The 23,637-nt window shown below is 40.3% G+C and overlaps 2 protein-coding genes across 3 annotated transcripts in view; one reads left to right on the top strand and one right to left on the bottom strand.

Annotated features, from left to right (window-relative positions):
• The window catches only part of mtus2a (microtubule associated tumor suppressor candidate 2a), a 35,883-nt gene extending 20,492 nt beyond the window's left edge, over positions 1-15,391 (top strand). The window contains exons 5-16 of one of the 2 annotated variants that reach the window (XM_086098568.1): positions 3,585-3,737; positions 5,551-5,649; positions 7,417-7,589; positions 7,674-7,799; positions 8,447-8,513; positions 9,251-9,465; positions 9,613-9,718; positions 9,811-9,884; positions 11,105-11,203; positions 12,398-12,517; positions 12,628-12,725; positions 12,826-15,391. In XM_086098568.1, coding sequence (XP_085954694.1) covers positions 3,585-3,737; positions 5,551-5,649; positions 7,417-7,589; positions 7,674-7,799; positions 8,447-8,513; positions 9,251-9,465; positions 9,613-9,718; positions 9,811-9,884; positions 11,105-11,203; positions 12,398-12,517; positions 12,628-12,725; positions 12,826-13,249 — 1,754 coding nt within the window. In that variant the 3' untranslated portion in view covers positions 13,250-15,391. Of the gene's footprint in view, positions 1-3,584; positions 3,738-5,550; positions 5,650-7,416; positions 7,590-7,673; positions 7,800-8,446; positions 8,514-9,250; positions 9,466-9,612; positions 9,719-9,810; positions 9,885-11,104; positions 11,204-12,397; positions 12,518-12,624; positions 12,726-12,825 lie in introns of both variants that reach the window. The other variant, XM_086098567.1, reaches the window with a different exon arrangement.
• Positions 15,392-17,268: 1,877 nt separating this feature from the next.
• Positions 17,269-22,441, bottom strand: stoml3b (stomatin (EPB72)-like 3b). Its single transcript, XM_086098674.1, has 7 exons — positions 22,276-22,441; positions 20,897-21,000; positions 20,703-20,775; positions 20,536-20,618; positions 19,631-19,834; positions 19,388-19,522; positions 17,269-18,297 (listed from the first exon to the last, which is right to left on the bottom strand). The coding sequence occupies exons 1-7, from the start codon at positions 22,328-22,330 to the stop codon at positions 18,109-18,111; spliced, it is 843 nt and encodes a 280-aa protein (XP_085954800.1). The 5' UTR covers positions 22,331-22,441; the 3' UTR covers positions 17,269-18,108.
• Positions 22,442-23,637: the final 1,196 nt, after the last annotated feature.

Raw genomic sequence — 23,637 nt, 5'->3', positions numbered from 1 at the left:
TCATCCATGCATGTCAAGTACACTGGGAAAACGCTGTTAATTCCGCTGTGATTGGCAGCTTCAGTTACAGAGGGGGGAGGGGGGGGGGCTGATGGAAATTCAATAGTCACAACAAATAAAGCATTACCGCCGCAGTCGATCTCCTGTTTAGGTGATAATAAAAAACCATGACGTGGGAAATGTGCGAGAGGGAAACGGGGGGGGGGGGAGGGGGGGGGGGGGAGAGTGGCTGTCGCACCCCAGATGCCACGGCTCCGAGCTCAGATCTGGCGTGTGCGACTCGAGCTCGCTCGCTGTGACCAGATGGTTGCCATGGCGCACGTGCGCGCATCTACTCGTAGGAGATGCGCGCACGTGCGCGCACATACACACTCGAGGAGAAGCAGATGAGATGGCCAATTTGATATGGATGCCGCTTGGCAGCAAAAGGAAGGAAAACTATCATGGCAGCCGTGACGGCGCTGATGCTTGAGCTCACACTTTGTTTCAACCGGCTTCCTTTGGTGCAGAAATTTGAATAACATTTGTATTGCTTTTTTAAATTCAAATTAATTTGATCAGTACACTAGCCAATGTAAAATGTTCACATTAGCATCACCTCGTGTTGGAATTGAGATGTTTCTGGGGTTGGTAACCCGGTGGGTAGTAGATTTCACTTTCCTTTCTTTTCTTTGATCCTTCCTCGGGTCTCCTGACAACCTTACGACTCGAGCTGGATTCTGAAGTATTCGGTTTAGGTGAACGGTATGGGATTTTTAATAGGTTTTAATTAATGAGTACACACTCACACACACAAATACAAAAAACAAATAAAAACTTTTTTTTTTTTTTTAAAGAGAGCAATGATGATATGTCGAATCGGTGAAATTACTAAATGAACAATACTGAGCTCTCTAAAAAAATTAAAAATAAAATAAATAAAAAACATCACCTCTGCAGCCTGTTCAGCTCATAAACATCTTTTATAAAAGTCATGTGTCAAACTCAAGGCCCGGGGGCCAGTTGTGGGCCGCCGCATCATTTTTTGTGGCCTGCGAAAGCAAAATCCTGCTCATCAACTTCCACGATTCTTGCTCACATCTGTACCAAACTTCAAATTGTCATATGGAAATAAATGAAAAGCTTGAAATATTGCATCAACCCTATTTTTATACTCCTTTTATAAAACAAGGTTGTTGACGAGGAACGCGGACCTCCTGCCACCATTTCATTGAGACCGATGATGATTTGAGCAACTTAAAACTTCTAACAAATGACAGGAAGCATCGACTAACAGGCGGAACAAATGACAAGCTCTGATGGATTCTCTCTCACACTTTAATTACACAACGTGTCATGTGTGAGCCGCGGCGCAGAATGAAACTGACATCTGCCTGGTACGTTTCACCGGCCGCAGCGAGGTTAAGCCACAAAGTGAGTTGGATTTAAGGAATTACTCACTTTAAACTTGCACTTCAGATCAATTGACTTGGGTGTGATCCCATTTTATATATAAAATATATATATATATATATATATATATATAAAATATATATAAAATATATATATATATATATATATATAAAATATATATATATATATATATATATATATATATATATATATATATATATATATATATATATAAAATATATATATATATATATATAAAATATATATATATATAAAATATATATATATATAAAATATATATATATATATATAAAATATATATATATATATATATAAAATATATATATATATATATATAAAATATATATATATATATATATATAAAATATATATATATATATATATATATAAAATATATATATATATATATATATATATAAAATATATATATATAAAATATATATATATATATAAAATATATATATATATATAAAATATATATATATATAAAATATATATATATATATAAAATATATAAAATATATATATATAAAATATATATATATATATAATATATATATATATATATATATATATATATAAAATATATATATATATATATAAAATATATATATATATATATATATATAAAATATATATATATATATATATATAAAATATATATATATATAAAATATATATATAAAATATATATATATATATATATATAAAATATATATATATAATATATATATATATATATATAAAACATGATGCTGTGATCCCATTTTTGCCAGAATCCAAACTGCAAGGACTCCACATTATGCGGCAATACCTTGCCAATAAATCAATCTCCAAGCGAGCATTGCTGCTTTTTTTTTCCTTTTTCGTCATAAGACCAGAAGCTCGCCACCGGCTCCACCCGAGCAGCATCGGCTCGTCTATCTTCATCTCTTTTTACATTGTTTGCTTCCTCCCGAGCCCGGCGGCTCCTCCATTCCGTTTCGTCCCACTTATTATCCTCCGCATGCGCTCGCATCCATCTTCGGCTGCCATTTTGCCAAGAAGTGGCGTTCTTGGTCAACTTGCCTTTCCTGTTCATGAAATCCATCGGTTCGGGTTCCTTTATACAACGCTTGGATCTCTCTTTCTTTTTTTTCTCATTCCACTTCCTGCCTCGATTCTGCATGTGTCGAAATGTTGTGACAAAGTTGCCCGTCGGCGCTTTCACCGTCTTTGCTCTGTCCTCGCTTGAAGTCCACTTCCATAACACCAGTCAGAATCCAAACCTAAACTACTCCCCATGTGAATGTTACTTTCATTTATTTATTTATTTATTTTTTATTGCAAATCAAAGAACAATAACAGTAATCAGTTTTCATTTTACAGCCAAATATTGCTTGTGTTCACCAATTATGCTTTCTGACGCTTTTCTTGTTCTCTCTCTCTCGCATCGTGTTTTTTTAGCTAGCTAGCTAGCTAGCTAGCACCTGCCGTTAAAGCCAAACTATGAAAGGGTTTTTACTTTCTGGACCTGGATTTGCCACCTCTGCTTGTGCGCAATTTTTAATACACACCATCATGAGAAAAATGAGAAAAGTAACTCATTTCTTACCAAGCGTTGCATTTCGTCATCTGAAGGTGCTTTTCTATTGGCCGCTGCTCGATGATGTCATTTCTGTGTGACACTTTCAAACATCCTTATTTACGGTTAAATAAATATATTTCAAATCACATTTAAAATCATCCTCATTAAATTCATGACCAAAAAAACGAAAACGAAGGACATTTTTGCTAGGATTATAGTTAGTTTTATAAACGTAAAATGTAGTTTCAGTTCTCGTTTTTTTAAACAGCATCCTTAGTTTTCGTTAACTAAAACAACCTCGTTCCCAACGCAAAGTCGGCCCGGCCCGTGCTTCTTGCTTACCCGTGTGTCACACACACACACACACACACACACACAAGGACAGCGTAGAAGTGCAGGCGGCGGGTCATCATCGATCGCGTACGGGGAGATAAACAGGAAACGCGCGGTGCGAGAGTGCTTATCTATATGAGAGATTATCCAAGATGGAAATCAAATCGGGAAAACAATCATCTCCTTAGTCATAACATCATTTCGACAGTAAAAAAAAAAAAAAAAAAGGGCGAGTAGCATCCAAGGTCATTCCTCTAAATGTCTATTCCAGGTCTGAGTGTGAGCGAGGAGCCCCCCCCCCTCGCCCCTCCGTCAGCGGATCAGCAGAGAGGCGCGCCATGGCGCAGCAACAGCCTTCAGCCGCCGTCCACGCCGGCACTCCCGCGACGATACCTGCCCGCCCAACCAAGAAGCTCCCCCGGCGGTCAGTCGATCGGACTTTTCTCTTAACATACAATTCGAATTTGTTTCTTTTCGGAGCCCATCTTCTCTTCGCACAGACAATAGACTCCACACGAACCCGGTCTCTATTAAAGTACAAAATCCTTCACTGCCCCCCCCCCCCCTCCGCCACTCGCTCCTTCTTTTCCCCATTTCAAAGTGTCTAGGTAGCACAGACTGTTCTAAATCCAGCTACAGGTTCTTAATACCTACGCATCACGCCCACTCGCACTCCAGATCTAATATGACACACAACAAGAAGGATTGAGATAAAAAAAAAAAAAAAGTCATCTCGAGTACCATCCGGAGTTTAGGATTGTTTCCAGTCTTGTCTGGAAAAGTTTTGTTAAAAGTCGTGAAGGCCTGGCGAGTTGTGGCTCGTCCTTCTCAGGGAGCCTGACTTTGCTTTGACCCGAAATCCGATCAAATATTGAGCACTTTTAATTGTAAACATAAAAAATATAAAATCCCTCCATTCACTTTCCACTGGTCTTTAAGTGCGCATTATTTTGACGATGATGGTTATTGTCGAGTTCATAATAGTCCAGAAACAATCTGCTCTCTCCTTCCTTTTATTTTATGAAGTCATTTCTATGACAGTCAATTAGTTTTTTATTTTGTTTCTTTTTTTTTTACCCGTTTCAAATTAGACCTTGAGACCTTATAGTTTTACAGAACAGAAAAGAGGGAGTGCAGATGTAATAACATTGCAAGCACGCGAACGCTTAAATGTTTTCATTTCTAGGGCAGAAAACAAGTGACTGAATCAGAAAGTTTGCTTCTTGTTGACTGTTTTGTTGGGGATTCCGGGTGCAACAATTAATTGACAAGTAATCAATTATAAATGAATGACTTTTATCGATTAATCCTTTAGGTACTTTTGAAAATAAAGTTCATCCAAATGCTTAAAATTTCCGCTTCTCAAAATTAAATATTATCCGATTTAGGTAGTCCTACATAAATCAGACTGATTCTTTGTGTTGAATAAAAATACATTAAGTTGTACTTGGGGGGGGTTCAAATAATCAAAATTGTTGCCTATTTTCTGGCATGTTATGGACCGAATCAGTCACAGAATCCTAATTAATTTTCGTTTGTTTAAGTCCTACACTGTCAAAGTTGGGAGGGGGAAATGCTGTTATAAATCAAAACATGCTTTTTTTTTCATCCGATTAATTAATTGCAGTAATTTCTGGACTATAAGCCGCTACTTTTTTCCCTTGCATTCAACCGTGCGGCTAATACAAAGGTGCGGCTTATCCATCAGATCACAAGGGGGCGCACTATAAAAGGAAGCGCAGGAGCGTCAGGCTGAGCAAAACAAACCAAGTGAGTCAAATACTGTAGGAGAGACCGAATGAGAAAGAGACAATTTGCGCCCTCATTATGGAAAAGAAAGTAGCGGGAACATTAAAACACCCGCGGCTTATAGTCGGGTGCGGCTTATATGTGGAACAAACTCCAGTATTGCCCGAATTTAGCTAGCGCGGCTTATAGTCAGGTGCGCCTTGTAGTCCAGAAATTACTGTAATCCACGATTAAAATAAGCGTTAGCGTTTGCGTAGAAATATTTGATAAAAAAAAAAAAGATGTATAAATAAGTGCACTAGAATAAAAATCTTTGTTTTATTTTTAGGTAAAATATGATGGCCTAATTATGCTTTTCATGGAACATTTTCAGCACAGGCAAACAAATGAGCTGTTACTGTCATACTACTGTCGAGTATCGAAGTAATAAATATGACATCACTTCCTAGTCAAAAACCGTGTTGAGTGAAATACTTGTTGTTTAACAGTCGGCAGGAAAGAGTTCCAGCGGAGTTCAGAGGTCACCCGCTCCCTCCCATCCTCCCCGAAGAGACTGGCAGTTGTTCCACCCAAACCTCAGTCGCCAGGTCAGTTATCCATTCCTTAGCTTTTGAATCGATTGAAAACATGTCCTGATAAACAGTCCTCAGACAAGATAATGGGGAAAATGTGTGATGTGTGCTGAAAAAAAGGGTCATCAGAGGAAGGTAGCGGCTATTCCCCCCCGTTGACTTATTCATGCCTTGAGTTCACAATTTTTATACTTTACTACGCAATTCGACAGAAGGCGCCTGGCTGCGTTTTGATTCTTGCTGAAGTTGCCTTTGTTTACACCTCACTGCAAATTTGCTGACACGTTCTTTTCTATTGAATCGTAAGCATTTTCTGCGTCTTACTGAGATTTCAGCGATATTGACGGAGAAGAAATGTGCATGCGCGGCACGAAGGTCCTTCCAGTCGGCCGTTCGCGCGCCATGTTCTCTATCTGTCACGTATCATTCAGATGTGTGCTACAGTAGCTTAATTATTTATACACATTGTGGTGTGTTTTTTTTTTTTTTTTTTTGCTCAAAATTGCTGAAAAGTCCTTTCGACTACAATCATCGAACGGCCTCAGGTACTCCGCGCCCTCCTCGCTTCTTCACCCTGAGCTTGTCATGCTATCGCCACCCCCACCCTCCCGCAAACGGATTTTGCACTCATTATCTGGGACTGTGCACCCAACCCCAGCCCCCGGGTTGTCATGGGGACCGCTCGCCGTGCGTTAATTGGCTGAATGATAAGGTCGAGGCAGTCAAAGGGTGCAGCGGTGTTTTTGATTGTAAATGCTAACGGCGCATTTTAATTTGTTTTATTTGGACTTAGTGATGTGGGTTGTCATCTAATGATTTCACAAAAATTTTATGACAATGTCTGCCCCCGAAAAAAAAGGATTGGTTACGTGCTCTTAGACGGGAGGTGTATTTTATTCAGCAAATCCAGGAGTTGTTCGTGGCACAATTTTCAGAAAACGTGCCACGGAGTCAAACACAAAACTGTATAGCAGAAATAATTTGTCAGGACGGGGGATTATTTGTCATCTCCAATGGGAAAAAAAATGGGCAAGAGTCAATGAGTTGCTTCGTATTCTAATTCATTAACTCAAGTGTACTGTTCCTTTCACTAACATCCAACATAAAACACTAATGCGACCTAGTGGCAGAAACATTACCGGAATGTTTTACACTCATTTGCACTTGTATGTATCTTTTTAACTTTAAATAACTTTATGAATTACTTATATATATAATATATATCAATGAACTAAAAGATCGAACCACTTTCATGAGTATAATTTTTTTGGGAAAAAAAAAATATTTTATTGAATTTTTAGAACAAATATAAAATGTGTGATTCATCATGAGTTAACTCTGGACAATAAATCATGCATTGATTAAAAAAAATTCAATTAATTGACGTGACGGTGGCCCTAGTTAAAACTAAATCCTTATTGAAAGTATTTTCTTTCTTTTTTTTTGAGTTAGTGAATCATAATAAGGTTTTAGGGTTGCATCATCCTCAGCCATTAGATGTTAATCATGAGGTACAAAACATTCCATTAACTCCGTGTCATTTATCAGGTGAGCGCGGCCATTAGCAGGAGGTCAGGCCAAATTTCCTTGCTGGATCCTCATCAGTTTGATTAAGAATTGATGCATATTCAGCGGAAATATTTATGAGTATATGATGACTGCTGCGCCCTGCGATTGGCTAGCAATGAATGGATGCACGACGACTGGCCATCTATGTCATATCGAATCCTTGGCATTTACAATTCTCCTTCCCCCCGTGTTTGTTTTTGCGCCTCCCTATAGTCCAATCAGGCCAGCGACCCGCAGGAGGACCGCCGGCCCGGGGGTCTGCCCCCCCCCCTGGATCCCCTCGTCGCGTTCCACCCCTGAAGCTGCAGCAAGAGAAGGAGGACGCTCAGCGGAGAGAAGAAGAAAGGAAAGCGAAGGAGAGGGAGAAGGAGGAGCAACGCGAGGAGGTGAAATTGAAGGAAAGCCCGTCCAGTGAGTCAACGCCGTTGATGTTGATATTGTTTTTTTGTTTTTTTTTGGGGTGGCCGAAGCTGGAGAGGCTGCGTGGACGCTGTGAGCGGCAAGAGAAGCAACTGACAACCCTTAAAGAAGAACTGAGGAAGACCTCTTTGGGTTTCGAAGCTTTCATCGTAACCACTCAGCATTACTGCCTCAAGGTGACGGCGCTCATTGAACACGGGCAGAACATCACAGCAAAAAAAATGTTCCTCTCTCCTGATCAACCCGTCTTTTTGGTTGACCAGAATGCACTTGCAGTCTTGCACGCGCGCTCGAGAGCGCATGCAGTATTTAACACGGCGAGGTGAGATTCACAGCGTGGTCCCCGGGTGCGATGATTAGGAGCCAGAGCGTTCGTGACTGCGGGGAGGGGGGGGGGGGGTTGCGGGAGAGTTCAGCGCGTCGGCGAGCTCGTTCCTCTCGCGACCTCTGGAATGATTTCACCCGTGAGGTGACCAGACGACTTCATGGCTGCTGTCTGAGCGCCAAATAAATAAGAAGTTGGTGAAGCGGAGGCCGATAACAGGAGCTCGCAGCGCCACCTGCTGCCTGTACCGCTGTAACTGCAGTTCAGGACGGACAGCCCATTTAGGAGAGGAAATTGCGGCGTAAATGGCGGCGCTTGATGTCAGACGGCGATATCGAGAGGATATCTGATGTCAGACCTTGAGAGATCATATTAAATAGATTTTGTTCTCTTAGAATCAGGAATTAAAAAAAAAAAAATCCTATCATTTGCAGCAGATGATGCAAATGTTAGTAACGCGACTTTCAACTATTTCTCCCCCCCCCCCCCCCCCATCAGAACAAAACCGCAGAGGAGAATGAATCAAACTTGTTCCAGGAAATACAACGGATCAAAGAGCAACTTGGTGAGTCTCAATTTCTCGTAACTTCCTCTTATCGTATCACATTTGTCTTCTTCACACTTCCTGTAGTGACGGGGCAAATGTGGACAATTGGACAATGGACAATTTAGAGTTGTCAAACTTGGGGGTCCAAAAAGATGACACATGTCATTTCAAACATTTGCATACCTACTCTGCCGTTGGGCCAAAACCTTGTACTTCTACAATTGCCACTTTTCAGGAGACCCCAAAAGCGCGATGTTTGTTTGTTCAACCATTCGCAATTGCATCATCAAAGAGCGAAAGCAACGGATCCAAAAGTTTTGAGGACCCGAGATTTAGATGTTTGATAAAAAAGATCATGTGAATTCTAAATGTTGAAAAACTCTTCTAAAAGTGACATTTTATCAGAGAGCAATCCTTCGTAAATGTACATTAAAATGCTTATAACTAGGGGTGTGAAAAAATAAAATAAAAAAATCGGTGCCTCAAATCGAACCGAATCGAATAATTCCACTTTGAAGTATATCGAGATACATATTGAATCGTCTTTTATTGGAGAGTTATATCTTAAAAAGGCAATGGCAGATTTACAGTACTAACGCGTTCATTCAAATGTATGTACAATGACCCCAAAAAGTCGTTCCACTTCCAAATTAAACTCTGAATCGCTCGGTATCAAAAACCGGATGGAATCGTCTTTTTGTGGGAGAGATGCGCACCCCGACTTAGAACGCACCCCCCCCCCCCCCCCTGCTCAGTGTCCAACTCCGCAAACTGGGAGCGGCTCAAGCTGGAGAAGTCTGCCGTGGCGTCGGCATTTGAACGAGAACTGCGGGAACTGCAAGTGCAGCAGGAAGCGGAACTGGCCGGCGTGGAGGCGAGCCTACGGAAATGCCACTCGGTCGAGACGGAAGACCTGAAGGCGGAGCATCAGTCGGAAATGGAGGAGCTCAGGACCCAGCAGCAGGAGCAGGTGAGCAAGCGGGCGGCATCAACTTCGATGTGGTTGCTTCCGATAAACAGCCGCTAAAAAAAAGTGAACGCCAAATGCCTCCGACTTGTTCTCAATAGTGCGTGTGACAAGTCCGCACAAGTCCTCGTTCTGTATTTTGTGTGTCAGGCGGAGGAGATGACGGCCCACCACCGGGCATCCATTCAGGAGCTCAGAGACATGCATAACATCACCATGGCAACACTGCATGAGGAGCACGCCCGAACCATGAGAGGTCGTATGATTAGAGGTCACGTGAAAGCAACAATCTCGCCTTCTAGGCAAGTAACACAAACTCGTTTCTCCCTCACTTCCGAATGCGCGCAGACTTAAGGAAAGCTCACGAGCAACAGAAGTTGCTTCTTGAGGAGGATTTCGAGAAACTCAGGCTTTCTCTTCAGGTATGGTCCAGCCAGGGTTATTATTGTTTTGGCATTTTCATTTTAGTTCGTTTTTATGTCGTTTTGAGTTTTTGACACGAGGGGTGTAAATTGCCTCGTACCTGGCGATTCGATCCGTATCACGATTCATTGGTTACGATTCGATTAATCATGATGCGAATCTATAAGTCGATTATTGCGATTTTTTCCCCCTTTTATTCACAATTTTAAAAATACTAATCAGTAGTGAAAGACAAATGAGGCTTCATGAAACACCTGTGATATTGTTTGACTCCTCTAAATGGCACTCTTTGTTTAAATGGGCCAGCTAGCTAGCTAGCTAAACAGCTAACCAGACAGACAAACAAATGAAGCACCTGTAATATTTTTGTCCTCCTCTAGATGGCACTCTTGGTTTAAAAGTTAACCTCACGTCAGATGTTTTGTTGGATATTTCCATCAAAAATTGATGTTTAAAAATCGATTTGGCCGCATATTGAATCGATACGAGAATTGTGCACGGTAATATCGCGATATATCGCCGAAACAATTTTTTTTAACACCCCTACTTTTCACGGTGGTTCTGTTAGTTTTAGTTATTTAAAAAATGCTTAATTTTAGTTTAGTTTGAGTTCGTTTCAGTGTTAGTTTTCAGTTTTGTTTTGTTTGTTTTATGTCCATTGTGCGCAGAGGTGGCAAATCCAGGTCCAGAAAGTAAAAACCCTGCCACAGTTTGCCTTTAGCCATTGATGCTAACTAGCTAGCTCCCTAGCACCACGGGAGCTAGCCAGGGAACTCGCTAGCTAACTGGCTAGCACCTGGAGTTAAAGCCAAACTGTGACAGGGTTTTTACTTTCTGGACCTGGATTTGCCAACTCTACTTGTGCGCAATATTTCATAAACACCACAGAAAAATTACCTGGCGTTGCATTTCGTCATCTGAAGGTGCTTTTTTTATTGGCTGCTGCTGGATGACGTCACTTCTGTGTGACGCTTTCAAACGTCCTTATTCCGGTTAAATCAATTTACTTCAAATCACATTTAAAATCATCCCCAAAGGACTAAAAACGAAGGACAATTTTGCTATGATTATAGTTAGTTTTAATCAGTGTTGTAAACATAAAATGTCGTTTGTTAGTTTTGTTTTGAAAGCATTTTCGTTTTTATTTGATTTTGTCAACGCGTCCACCGACTTTTGAAGCCAAAGCTGGTGCGCAACAATGCTTTTGTGTGTCATGTAGGATCAAGTCGACACGCTCACGTTTCAAAACCACAGCCTGCGGGACAAAGCCAAGCGCTTTGAAGAGGCGTTGAGGAAGAGCACCGACGAGCAGATTGTCGTGAGTTTTTAACCAAAGCAACTGCTCAGACGATGACGTCGCAGCACATAAAAAATGCTGAAAACGTATTTATGTCGTACGGCGAATCTCCTGCGTAACATGGACGCATTTGTTTGTACAAAAGATATATCCTTTAGTCTCGTGAGATTTATAGACCTCTTGGGGTAAAACTGGAAGGATTGGTAAGAAAACTTTTTAATGTGAACGGCTCTCGATCGGGGGTCTCAAACATGCGGCCCGAGGGCCATTTGGATGATATTTTGTGGCCCCCTACGGCGATGAGAATTGGCAATTTCAAGAAAAGCGGGAGACACACTATTTTAATAATATTTAGTAGAATATAAAGGCTCGAGAGCAGAGGTCTCAAACTCGCGGCCCGGGGGCCATTTGCGGCCCGCAGGATGATATTTTGCGGCACCCTACTTGGTCAGCGACGAGGAATTGCCAATTTCAAGAAAAACGGGAGACGCGTGGTTTTTTTTTGTTTTTGTTTTTGTTTTTTTTAGCACAACATCAACATAATTGCAGCCATTTTCACTGAAGCAGCCCCCTTCGCTCTCCCGGCTGTTTTACTGGATTTTGACTCATTCTACAAGGCCCACAGAATATTGTGTTCTATAGTTACAAAAACAAAAGAAAAATTGGAGTCTCTTCTTTTATCAGGAAAAAAAAAGTTTAGCATTAGAATATAGCGAAGCTTCATCATTATTCACAAACCTGTTCAAAACACTGGGGGAAAAGAGTTTTTTTGCAACATGGCCCTGGTTGATCTCTTACACTCTGCTGCCACCTGCTGGCCGTTTTTTTTGTAACAACTAACTACCATTGCTTTAAGCAGGTCAGAGGCTGCCATCAACGCTTTCTGTACGCTCTAGCATAAAAAAATTAATAAAACTCAACGTTTTTTTAAGACCATGGCAATATTTAGAATAGAACGTTTTGGGGAGCAAATGAGTTAAGAAATCAGACGCCATTACAGACAGAGGACAGACCACCAATCCTTTTTATATTCTGAAGAACTCTTCATGTTCTGAACTGTTCATAATAATTGAGAAGACTGGAATAGTTCTACGTTTTGAATACTCTACTGTACAATACGATGTGGTCCAACATACCCGGACTCTATGGACAGCGTCCCCCCCCCCCACATATGTTGAGTGTGAGACCGTTGCGCTACATGTTCCCATGCAACAGGACGCCTTAGCTCCTTACCAGCATATTGAGAAGGATCTAAAGAGCTTGAAGGAGGTTGTGGAAATGAAGAACCAGCAAATCCACCAGCAAGAGCAGAAGATCTCGGAGCTGGAAAAAGTGGTAGGCTCAAATCGGCCGCCTTCGCCGTCACGACGGTTACGCAACGCCGCGCGGACGCGCGGGACGAATGAATGACATTGCCCGGGTTTGCGTTTTTGACTTTTGAGCAGGCCCAAAAGAATGTGTTCCTGGAGGAGAAGGTGCAGGTCATGCAGCAACAGAATGAAGATCTGAAAGCTCGAATTGACAGAAATTTCACCGTATCGAGGTATGACTTCATTACTCCCTCGTACAGAACCACCACGAACCAGACGGGGGTACTTTTGGTGCGCAACATTTATCTTCTTTTTTTTTTGCCGCTCTTACAGGCAACTGTCAGAAGAAAATGCCAACCTCCAGGAATCAGTGGAGAAGGAGAGCACGGAAAAGAAGCGCCTGAGTCGCAACAACGAGGAGCTGCTGTGGCGTCTCCAGACCAGCCCGCTGACGTCTCCCGCGTCCTCCCCCCTCCACCGCCCCTTCTCCACCTCCCCCATCCCGTCGTCCCCGTTGTTCTCGCGCTCACCCGCTCCTCCGCTGGGATGCCACTCCCCCTCCCACTGCCAAGGCTGCCCCCGGCAGCCTCAGTCCACCTCCCCCTTCCACACAGTCAATCGGAATTACTCGCCGGGCCCGGCCACGCCCACTCACAGGGCGGCAACCAATCAGAATCACTCACCGGGCCCGTGCACACCAACTCATCGGGCAGCAGCCAATCGCAACTCGGTAGCTTGTCTCACTTTACAGAGATAAAAAAAAAAACTTGTAAAATCCTTCGTTTTTATTTACATTCTGTTTGTTAAATGATTTCCTCTAATCACTACTTTCCTAATGTTGTGTCCAGAATGACACGTTGAAATCTTAAACTTGCTGATGCTTCCTTGCCCGTAAAAGATCCGGGGTTTTTTACCAAACATTCACGATGTCTCAGAACAGTCTTGAAATACTCGTTGTATACGTTACGTACATTCGTGGCACAAATAAGTGTCAGTATGAAGTCAGAGGAAGCAACAACAACAACAACAACAACAACAACAACAAAATCCTATCCGAGGAAATGATGAGTTTGTCACTTCTGCTTTACAAAGTTAAATCCCCAAACAAAGCGCCTTACACTTCTGCCATTTCACCAGCAAAGGTCAGTCGATTTGTATTCAATATTTGTCATTTTTAATTGGTTTGAGTGAAATCTTATGCCTCACACCAGGATGCAATTGATTTCACTTACACTTGAACCTCTAACGTTGAACGCAATTTCAGGATTTTTAAACAATTATTCCCAAAAGAAATGAATTCCATGAAACAAAAACAACTGAACAATGCGTGTTTAAAGAAAATACACAAACCCGTAACTTTTCCATATACAAAGGTTATCAAGTTTATAGCAATATTTACAGGCACGTGTTCTTTATCCTCTGTGGAACGCGACTAATATTAACTTTGTTGGCATATTCTCCAAAACATTTTGGTCCCAGTTTGGATTTATATGACCTCAGGGGGCCATTTAACATTAGAGGTTCCACTGCATTCAAATGCTAACAATGCTAACAATGAAGTCGACGCTGGATTTATGGGAGCCGTTCCAACACTTTGCTGGATCCAGTTTCTTGAACGTTTCGTAGGATTTTGTACGAAAAATAATGAGCAATTTTGTTTCAAGGATAAGAAATTCAGAGGATGGATGGAATATTTTTGCACAACATGGATATTGTCCGAAAAGATTTTAGATTATTTTTTTTTTTTTGGTGACATTTTAATTTTCCGTACAGATTCCTACCGAATCCGGACGGCATCATGACACATCCCTTCAGACCCGTTTTGTTCCACGTATTTACGCTACTTAAGCACGCATGCACCGTGAACGTCTTCCAGTCTGATTATTGCTGTGTTTTGTCTATTTATTTATTTAGCCGACTTTATGACGGAAACGAACGAAACCGGGGACGGTCTTGAAATGAATGAATTGTCAATAAGCTATTAACAGCGGAACCTCCAAATTCAAATCATTTTTGTCATGCTGGTTTGACTTCTATTTTATTATTTTTGCCATAATGGAAAACGCATTAACAGGGAATATTAACATGTCAACATTCCCAACTGTCTAAAGAGAAGCTAACCACGATATAATACAGTCAAACGACTCAGCCTTTGACAGTATTGGGCCGTAGATTGGACACCGCTGCTTTAGATTCTCAATGACCCGAAGAGATCAAAGACAATTGATGATTTCTTATCTGACATCATTCATGAACCGCTTGTGAATGTTGAGGCGTACACGTTTTCTGAAATTCCTGTTGATCTTGAAAATGTGACCACTTTTTGACTTTTGGGGTTCCACTGGCTCAACATTTAAACTTCAGTTGACCTCTTTGTGAAGATAATTTTAAACTGTTTCTAAAAGGATCTTTGATAGAAAAAAAAAAAAAAAAAAGAATTTGAATGTTTCTGCTTTATCAGAGCATGTATTTACCGGTGTATGTTCTAAATCTAAAATTTCTCAAGTGTTTGAAATGTTACCATTCAGGGAGTTTCTCTTTAAAAATGTTACTATAGCCTCTTTCATTTTTTTATTTTTTTTTTTTTTATATATATCTCTTCGAGTTGGTCTCATTTTTCTTCTTCTTTTTAAGAAACAAATGCAATAGAAACCAACCAGGATTGTAAAATGTACTCACACTTTCAGCCTCAGGGTGCTCGCACGGAGGCTGCGTTGGCCGAGTGGTCCTGATTTTCAGTCCGTTTACACCGATGGCGTCCCCTGCTAAAGAGCGCGACAGGAATTTAGTCTTTTGCATGAAAACAAAACAAACCGCTGTAAATAAACTGTGTCAGAGAGATAGCGATGGGATAAAAGAGTTGTAATAGATGCACGGTCATGTGTTCTTGGACAGCAGCGGGGGGGGGGGGGGGGGGGGGGACCAACATCATGACTGCATAAGGCACATTAGAGCATTTCAGCTGGCGCGCCATGAAATGCTATCAAAGATTCAACCCACTGAAATAATAATAATAATAATAATAATAATAATAATAATTGCCCTGCGATTGGCTGGCAACCAGTACAGGGTGTACCCCGCCTACTGCCCGAAGCCAGCTGGGATAGGCTCCAGCAACCCCGTGACCCTTGTGAGGACAAGCGGTACAGAAAATGGATGGATGGATGGATAATAATAATAATAATAATAATAATAATGCATGGTTGAAGGACTGTAAAATTAGTTGAATCAATTAGCCTGACAAACGAAAAAGATCCCCCCCCCCCACCCCCGTGTTACAGCATTTAGTAACATGACGTTACCGTGTTGCACTTTTCTTTTCTTCTCAGAAACAAATTGTAACGTTGATGCTAATTAGCCATAACAGCACTTTTGACGGCCATGAAAAGCTAACTAACTGCGTCATGACGAGGAACGACAAGGTTTTTTTTTTCTATGGTTGGTAGACAGGGTTAAACGCTCGTAAAAAAAAAATAATAATAAAAAAAAATAAAGAATGTTCAAGTAAAACAAAAGCATTTGATTGATTTAGAGAATGTTAATTGTACGGAAAACTGCCAGTCACTCAGCCACTGTGTTTTCAAATATTTACAATTGTACTTCAGGGTCACTTCAGGTGTAAAATAATACAGTTTACAACAACAATAACAATATACAGCTCCATGTAATTTCCACAACACGAATGACCCTGCCAGCGTGTCCTGTGGACATAATGTATCTTGCTCTGAATGTGAAAAGCAATGTATTGACTGTATTTTCTACCATTCACGTGATTTGATGACATATAAAAAGGACCTCTTGTCTAAACAATACTGCATTTGTAGCAGCCATTTAATATGTCAATATGTAGCACTTAGTCCCCCGAATTAAGACAAGTCGTTTGTCTTTTCCACAAGAATTGAATTTGTAAATGGCGTTGTTGCAAAGCGCTATCTGGCTGTCTTTTTCTTTTTCTTTTCTTTTTTTTTGTCTCATGGAAGTAAATGACACAATTTGGTCCTGAGGGAATGAATGTGTTTGTTCTGCCACTGATTGTATGTCTGAATGTAAATATATTTACCACACGACGTGTGTCTTAAAATGCACCAACAAAGTAATAGAAGCATGTTTTGTCAGTCTTTTGCTATTTCTCTTCTTTCAACTTCTAGCATTTGTGATGGTCGACATGTAGTTAAAAAAAGTGTTGCAGACCAACTTTAAAGGATGATGAATGTCATTTGAAGGCAAATGTATCGCTTTTAGGAATTTGGCCCTGCACCGCCGCTCGTCACTTGTGTAAGACTATAGAATAGATATTCATCACATAACAATTAAAAGTCTGCTTGAACATCCTTATTGTCTTGTCTCTGATTATTTTTGCTGTAATTGAAGAACTTTTAGGGTCTAGGCAGTGTTTTTTTTTTTAAAGTCATTATTCTCACCTGTGGATGTTTGACAAAGTTCTTCGACGTCGGATGCAGCGCCTCGTCTTCCTTGTCCACTTCTCTTAACTAAGTCACTCGCAACTTTTTCAAAATGCCCGGTGTCTAAATGTGTACGTTCATCAATTAATTGAGTTGATGGTACCGTATTGTTTTCGTTTGTATCAAGCGGGCGAGAGGTAGTCAGTTACGCAATCGCGAATCACGTGATTCTGAGCCACTAAAATCATTGGTCATGCGAATTTAAAGTTGGTGCATTCAGTAACCCTCGGAGTTTTCTGGTTGCACAGGTGCAACAATTTAATTTACATTTGTGCAATTTGAGACTTTGCTACAATAAAGAATCCGTTCAAAATACTTTAATATCCAATTTATTAATAATAATTAATGATATTCATTATGAAAAGACGCTGATTATTTTTCCCCACAATCATTTAACATGGTTGGAAACATACATTTCAATAATGCGGTTCTTTATTTTTACAAACCTCTGCAAGCGCTTACATTACATAAAATTGATCATTCAATTCTACAACATTCACAGGAAATCACAATGTCTGGTAAGCTACTGTAGTTTTAGAACAGGTATGTGGTCCTTTGGTGAGCACTGTATTTTATTTTATTTTTTTATTTTTTTCGATAGATAAAGCTGCACAATTTAGAAAGACAAATAATGAAGTTAAACCATAACGCCTTATTATTAGTTTTATGTAGCCTACGCTTTGTCCAATTATTTTTCTAAACAACCAGTTTAGGATGCAGGCCTACCCCTCCCACCACAGATTGGGATAGGCTCCTGCATGCCCGGTGCACGTGACCCTGGTGATAAGCAGTTCACAAAGTAGATGGATGAATGACTGAAAATCATCATTAAGCAAGAATTCACTCATCAGGTGTGGGGATGTAAACTAAGTAAATAATTAATAAATTGCAAAATGAGACAAAAAACAACATTGTGAAATGACGGCATTTCTTAATAGTTCCAGGAAATTGATAAAGACCAGAATACAAATAAATATGACGTGTCAAAGCATGCAATGGTTCCTTCACAAACATGAATTTATACTCCGCGAAAAAAGGCACTCACGACGATGACATTAATCTTGACTACATCAACCAAATCCTCTGTTAAAAGTTCAACAACTGCACAATATTATCTGAAGAGCGCCGCCAGCAAACACGGCTACTCATGTTGTCACTTGCGCATGAAATGAGAAATAATATCCAGGGGCAGGGGGAAGATGATGGTGGAGTTCTTCTCTGCGGCGATGGTGCTGAGGGTCTGCAGGTAACGGAGCTGCAGAGCTGCCGGAGACTCGGAGATGACCAGCGACGCCTCCTTCAGGGCGCGTGACGCGTTCATCTCGCCTTCTGCAGCGATGACCTATAAAAAGCACATGAGTAAACTGCTGGGTTAAAAGTAACACAACAGCTTGGTCCAAAAGGGACAGACCCAATGCTGGGTTATGTACACCCGGCGCGATAGGTCGAGGATTTGACCCAGCATCGTTGGGGTCAAGATTTTGACACAGCACATTGGGTCAAAATTTTTACCCAAAACGTTGGGTCAAGATTATGACCCAACAATGGGGTAAAAACTACTCATACTGATGAGTTGAAGCGACCAAAAAAATGGGTCAGTGCAGAAAAACTGTGGTTAGAAATAATGCTTATTTTGTTACATACATTTTTCTAAGAAGAACTTTCACGTCACTCAAATGATAAACATTTAAAACTGCTGGGTCAAAAAGAATTCAATTTTGGTCAAAAATTGGACTAACCCACTACTTGGGTCATTGTGACCCAATTTTTTTTCGTTGTCTTATACAACACAACCCAAATAATTGATTTGTTTTTATTCAAAACAAACCCAACGTTGGGTCAAATTGGCCCAAGTTGGGGGTCGGCTCAATTTTGGACCAAAATTGGGTTATTTTTACCACACAGTTTTAGGGGTGTATGTTTGGCCCAGTTTTTAAATTCCTGACACAATCCACACTTCTTCTTTTTTTTTTTATCGAGGATTGAAACTAGCAGTGGCTTGGAATTGGCATATGGCGGTGAGTGTCTTGCCTTTTTAGTTACCCAACTGGATGCTACCGTTCACCCTGACATAATTCGAACCCCAATCTCCAAGCCCACTAAGTCATCCAGCTGCCAACAACAGTTTCCAAAAATGTTACATGAAGTTGACTTCAACTTCAGTACACCACAAAACTGTGGAAAATGGCGACCGAAAATGGCAACCGAAAATGGCAACCCAATCTGTTTGGTCAAAATACTTAAGCCAAACGTGTGTCAAAGTAACCCAATATGCTCCAAATCCAAAGCTACCTAGCTAAGCTAAGACTATTGGATGTTTTGGTGATTTTTACACCAGATCTCTGAGGGTTTTATTTGTTCTCAGAATTGCAGGTGTGGCAAATATAGACACACTGCACATGGCACCCGCTCCCGTTTTGTTTTGTTTTGACCTTGGCCCTGGCCTCTCGTGCGGCCTCTGCCTCGGCAGCCATGGCTCTCTGCAGCTGATGAGGCAGCTTCACGTCTTTAATCTCAACACGTTCCACTTTGATACCCCAATTGTCTGTAGCTTCATCCAGGTTTGTCTAAAAAAAAGATGAGAAAAGCGAGAAAAGACTTGATGAGTTCAGAGCTGGCGTGTTAGCGGCTTTCTTCATTCTTTTACTTTCACTTTTGAATATGCTTATCCAAACCTGCATGCTGTGAGCGATGCCCTCACGGTCGGACAGGACCTCGGCCAGGTTCTTGGTGCCCAAGACGTTTCTGAGGGTGGTCTGGGCGAGCAGGCGGGTGGCAAAGTCCGCATTGGACACGTTAGCGACAGAAGCGATGGGGTCATTGACCCGGAAGTACACCACGCCATCCACGCTCACTGTCACTGAGTCCTTCGTCAAAATCTGGATGGCGAAAAAAAGAAGAAGAAAAAAATATGTTTGAGCCAGAATTACTTGTTTGACTATGTGAACTAAAAAAAAAAGAAGAAGGCTTTGATGCAGCCTCTCAATTGCAAAGAACGGTTGAAAAAAATGGTAGTTATTACACAAACGGCCAGCAGGTGGCAGCAGAGCAAAAGAGATCGACCAGGGCCATGTTTAAAAAAAAAAAAGCACATTTACACACAATTCTAAAAGAAAATTGTGAATAATGATGAAACTTAGCTAAATTCTAATGCTAATTGCTGCAAAATGGAAACAAATACAAATGTAGGTTCCATGTTTTTTTTTTTTTTATAGCAATAGAACACAATATTCTGTGGGCCTTTGCAAAATCAGTCACAATCCAGTAAAACTGCCGAGAGTGAAGGGGATTGCTTCAGTGAAAATGGCTGGGAGTGAATGAGTTAAAAATCTTTAAAAAAAGAAAAAAAATCTAATGTAAAGCAATGCCCAGATAAAGTATACGACAAATGATGTTGTATTTACAAGTGACTAGCTAACGTTTTTACAGCTTTTAAAAGGTCAGTCGAACACTGTTCCCCTTTCACCTCTTTTATGATCTCGATGTTTTTCTTCCTACGTTGTTAATTTCCATTTGTCTAAAGCAGGTTCATTTTGTGCACGTGTATGTGAATCACCAATGGACGCTATGCCATCATTACCTCTTGCGGAGGGATGTCGAAGGAAACAGTTCGCAGATCAACTTTAACAAATGAATCGGTGCAGGGCAAAATGAAGAAAATCCCTGCGAATTAAGCAGAATTTTTCAGTCCAATCAAACACATGAGGTTAAAAACATTACAAAAAAACACACACTGCTGGTTCATACCTGGTCCTTTGGCCTTCCTGTCTGTGATGCGGCCCAGTCTGAAGATAACCGCACGCTCATACTCCTGAACTATCTGCAAAAAGAATCATGCATGAGCTCCAACCACAAAAAGCCAAAGGAAGCGAAAGTTCCAGAGCAACAAAGCACTTGTTTCGTTTTTTTTTGGGGGGGGGGGGGGGGTTCCACACACGCACCTTCAAACAGAACCAAATGGTGAAGGGGAAGAGGCATATTGTGAAGAAGCCAACCAATATGATGATAAACCACCCACAGCATCCCAAAGAGCCCGTCTTGTCAGCTGCAATGACAAACGAGAAATTGATGACACGCATTCAACCTTCTGGTGTGCCAGCAGAGCACAGTAGGACGATACCATGATTGTATTATACGTGATTAAGTCTATTATTAGTTTGTGGTCATCTCATATTACTACCTTCATTGACAGTGGACTTCAACACAAAGACAAACAGTGAAATGTTGACTCAAGCTTTATCAAAGCTGCTTTGCTAAAAAAAAAAAAAAACTTTTCAATATGCGTCATAGTTTCCAGTCAAAGTTAGTTTACAATATTACTACTCACTCATATATTTAAAATAAATAATTTTGTTGTCATGTCCTTTCTGCTTTTTAATCACACAGACAATCAGTATTGTTCTCATTTTCGAGATCAGACCACATGATTTGCAGTTTCCCCACAGCTGAACTCAAGGAAATGTTACTGTTGCTTTAAATGAATGACTCGGTGGCATATCACACAGCCTCATTGCAACACGCAGTCACATGACTGAGCATAATCACGGGGGGGGGGGGGGGGGGGGGATTGATACGGTAGCGTTTGGACTCTTGGAACACTGTCAAAAAAGGATCATAGCTTACATAAAATAGTTTTGCATTGTATGTATTTTTATACGGGCTATGTGTCAGAAAGTATTATTATTATTATTATTATTATTATTATTATTATTATTATACGTGGCACTCATTCCAGCTGTTGTAAATCACCATGGCCACTGGGAAAGAGTTTGTTTATCAGCGCTATCACATCGTATCATATCTCACAATTTAAACGTCAATTACTATCATTATCTGCGTTTATAACTAGACGTTATGCGCACATTTTATCTGTATATTAAAACGCGATCACCGGGGGAAAGTCAAATATAATCTAATGTGTCATACTTAACAGTAAAAAAAAAAAAAAATTTTTAAAGTAGACATCAAACTACCTGCCATCCAATTTAAATGAAGTATTTTTTGCTACAACAAACACCTGTGGAATGATAATGCTGTGATAAAGATCTGTTCTTAGCGGAGAGATGCACAGTCACATGCTTTGGGGACGCTCGATGTCTGTGTGTCTCTATGACGATGGGAGCTATAATATGCCCCAGGCTGCTTTGCTGCTTTTCTACCTGCACAGGTGAGCGTCTCTGCAATACACAAAATAAAGTTGCTCTTATGTACACAACGCTAATCCTATTCTAAACCATCTCTGTGTTCATTCTACAGCAATAAGCCATTCCAGTTAAGACCACAAAAGCTACAAATGGAAGACAAATAAGGTCAAGCTTACATATTAAGGTTTCTTTGCTCCTCTTCTGACTTTCCATTTGGTCCTCCATTTCCATGTGCTGGGAAGAAGAAAAAAAAAGTGAAGTGAGAGTCACTTGAGCGAGTGTTACAAATCAGCAGGAAGTCATCCGGGGCCTTTTTGAAGCCGCAGTATGATATCGTACAGTGAAAGAAGAAGGTGTGGCTTTGTGTCATCAGCAGAGGACAATCAGCGTCAGGTTAATAGCTTTCCCCTTGTTTGCACAAACTGTGACCACAATCAGGTTGGACAACTCTTTCATCGAGATGAACCATTTTTTTTTCCAGCACTGGGGTTGGTTTTCATCAAAGTTGCAAATGACTGACAATTTTGGCCCAATAGCTTTAAACTCCCGCCAGAAAATTGAAACTGAATGTCATCATATTCATCATTAATCAGAGTAAAGCTCTCTCATTCTCAAAAGCAAATCCGCTGAATTGAGGTTTTTTTGCTGATGCTGAGCTCTATAAATTAATACATTAAATAAATAGATTCCAGATGAAAGCTAATAACTCATTTTAGTGTACTTCATTTCTTTGCCAGTGCTTGGTACATTCTTTACATGACATAAAACAAAAAGATTATAATTTTCAAATATAATCTTTTGAGTTATGTTTATTTACTGTAGTTTTAATTACTTTTAAGAGTGGGTTTGTTAGTTTTTATTCATTTAAGATATATTTTTTAGATTCTTTATTTTAGTTTATTTTTGATCAGCTTTAGGACTAGTTTTAGGTTGTTGGGATATTTTTTTTTGGGGGGGGGGGGGTATTTCCAGTGTGCAAGATTGTTTCTAAAATCAAGTATTGTGTAGTAAAAACTAAACAAAACTGTAAAGTTGACAGTATTATAGTTTCCTGTTGTCTTCAAATATGTCGCGTTTCATGGCTAATGATACATGATGGCTGGCATCATTTAAGCATTAATCACTCCATGACGCTCATGATAACCACTCCTTGACCACATAAAACAATAGCAAGGAAGCAAGGTTACTGTTACATGTTTCTAAAGGCGTCCCTCAGGGATCTGTTCTAGGTCTACTGTTGTTCTCTTATTAATATTACTGATCTTTGTCAAAATGCGGCAAATGCCTGTTTCCATTTAAATGCAGATGACATGGTTATTTATTGTTCCCCCAGGGTAATTAAAGAAGCTTTTAAATCTTTAGTCAGTCTTTGATGTTGTGCAGTCTCATTTAACACAATTCAAACTAGTTTTAAAACCTGTGGCCAGGTCACTTTTGGAAAATAGATTTTTAATCTCAGTGAGTTTATTACCTGGTTAAATAAAGGAATGAATGAACAATGTGTTGTGAGGCTTTTTTTTTTTTTTTTTTACTACGTC

This window comes from Leptonotus elevatus, chromosome 16 (genome assembly GCF_054856555.1).
Source record: "Leptonotus elevatus isolate MCC_2025b chromosome 16, RoL_Lele_1.0, whole genome shotgun sequence".
Classification (NCBI taxonomy): domain Eukaryota; kingdom Metazoa; phylum Chordata; class Actinopteri; order Syngnathiformes; family Syngnathidae; genus Leptonotus; species Leptonotus elevatus.
This window is presented reverse-complemented; position numbering and strand designations above follow the sequence as displayed.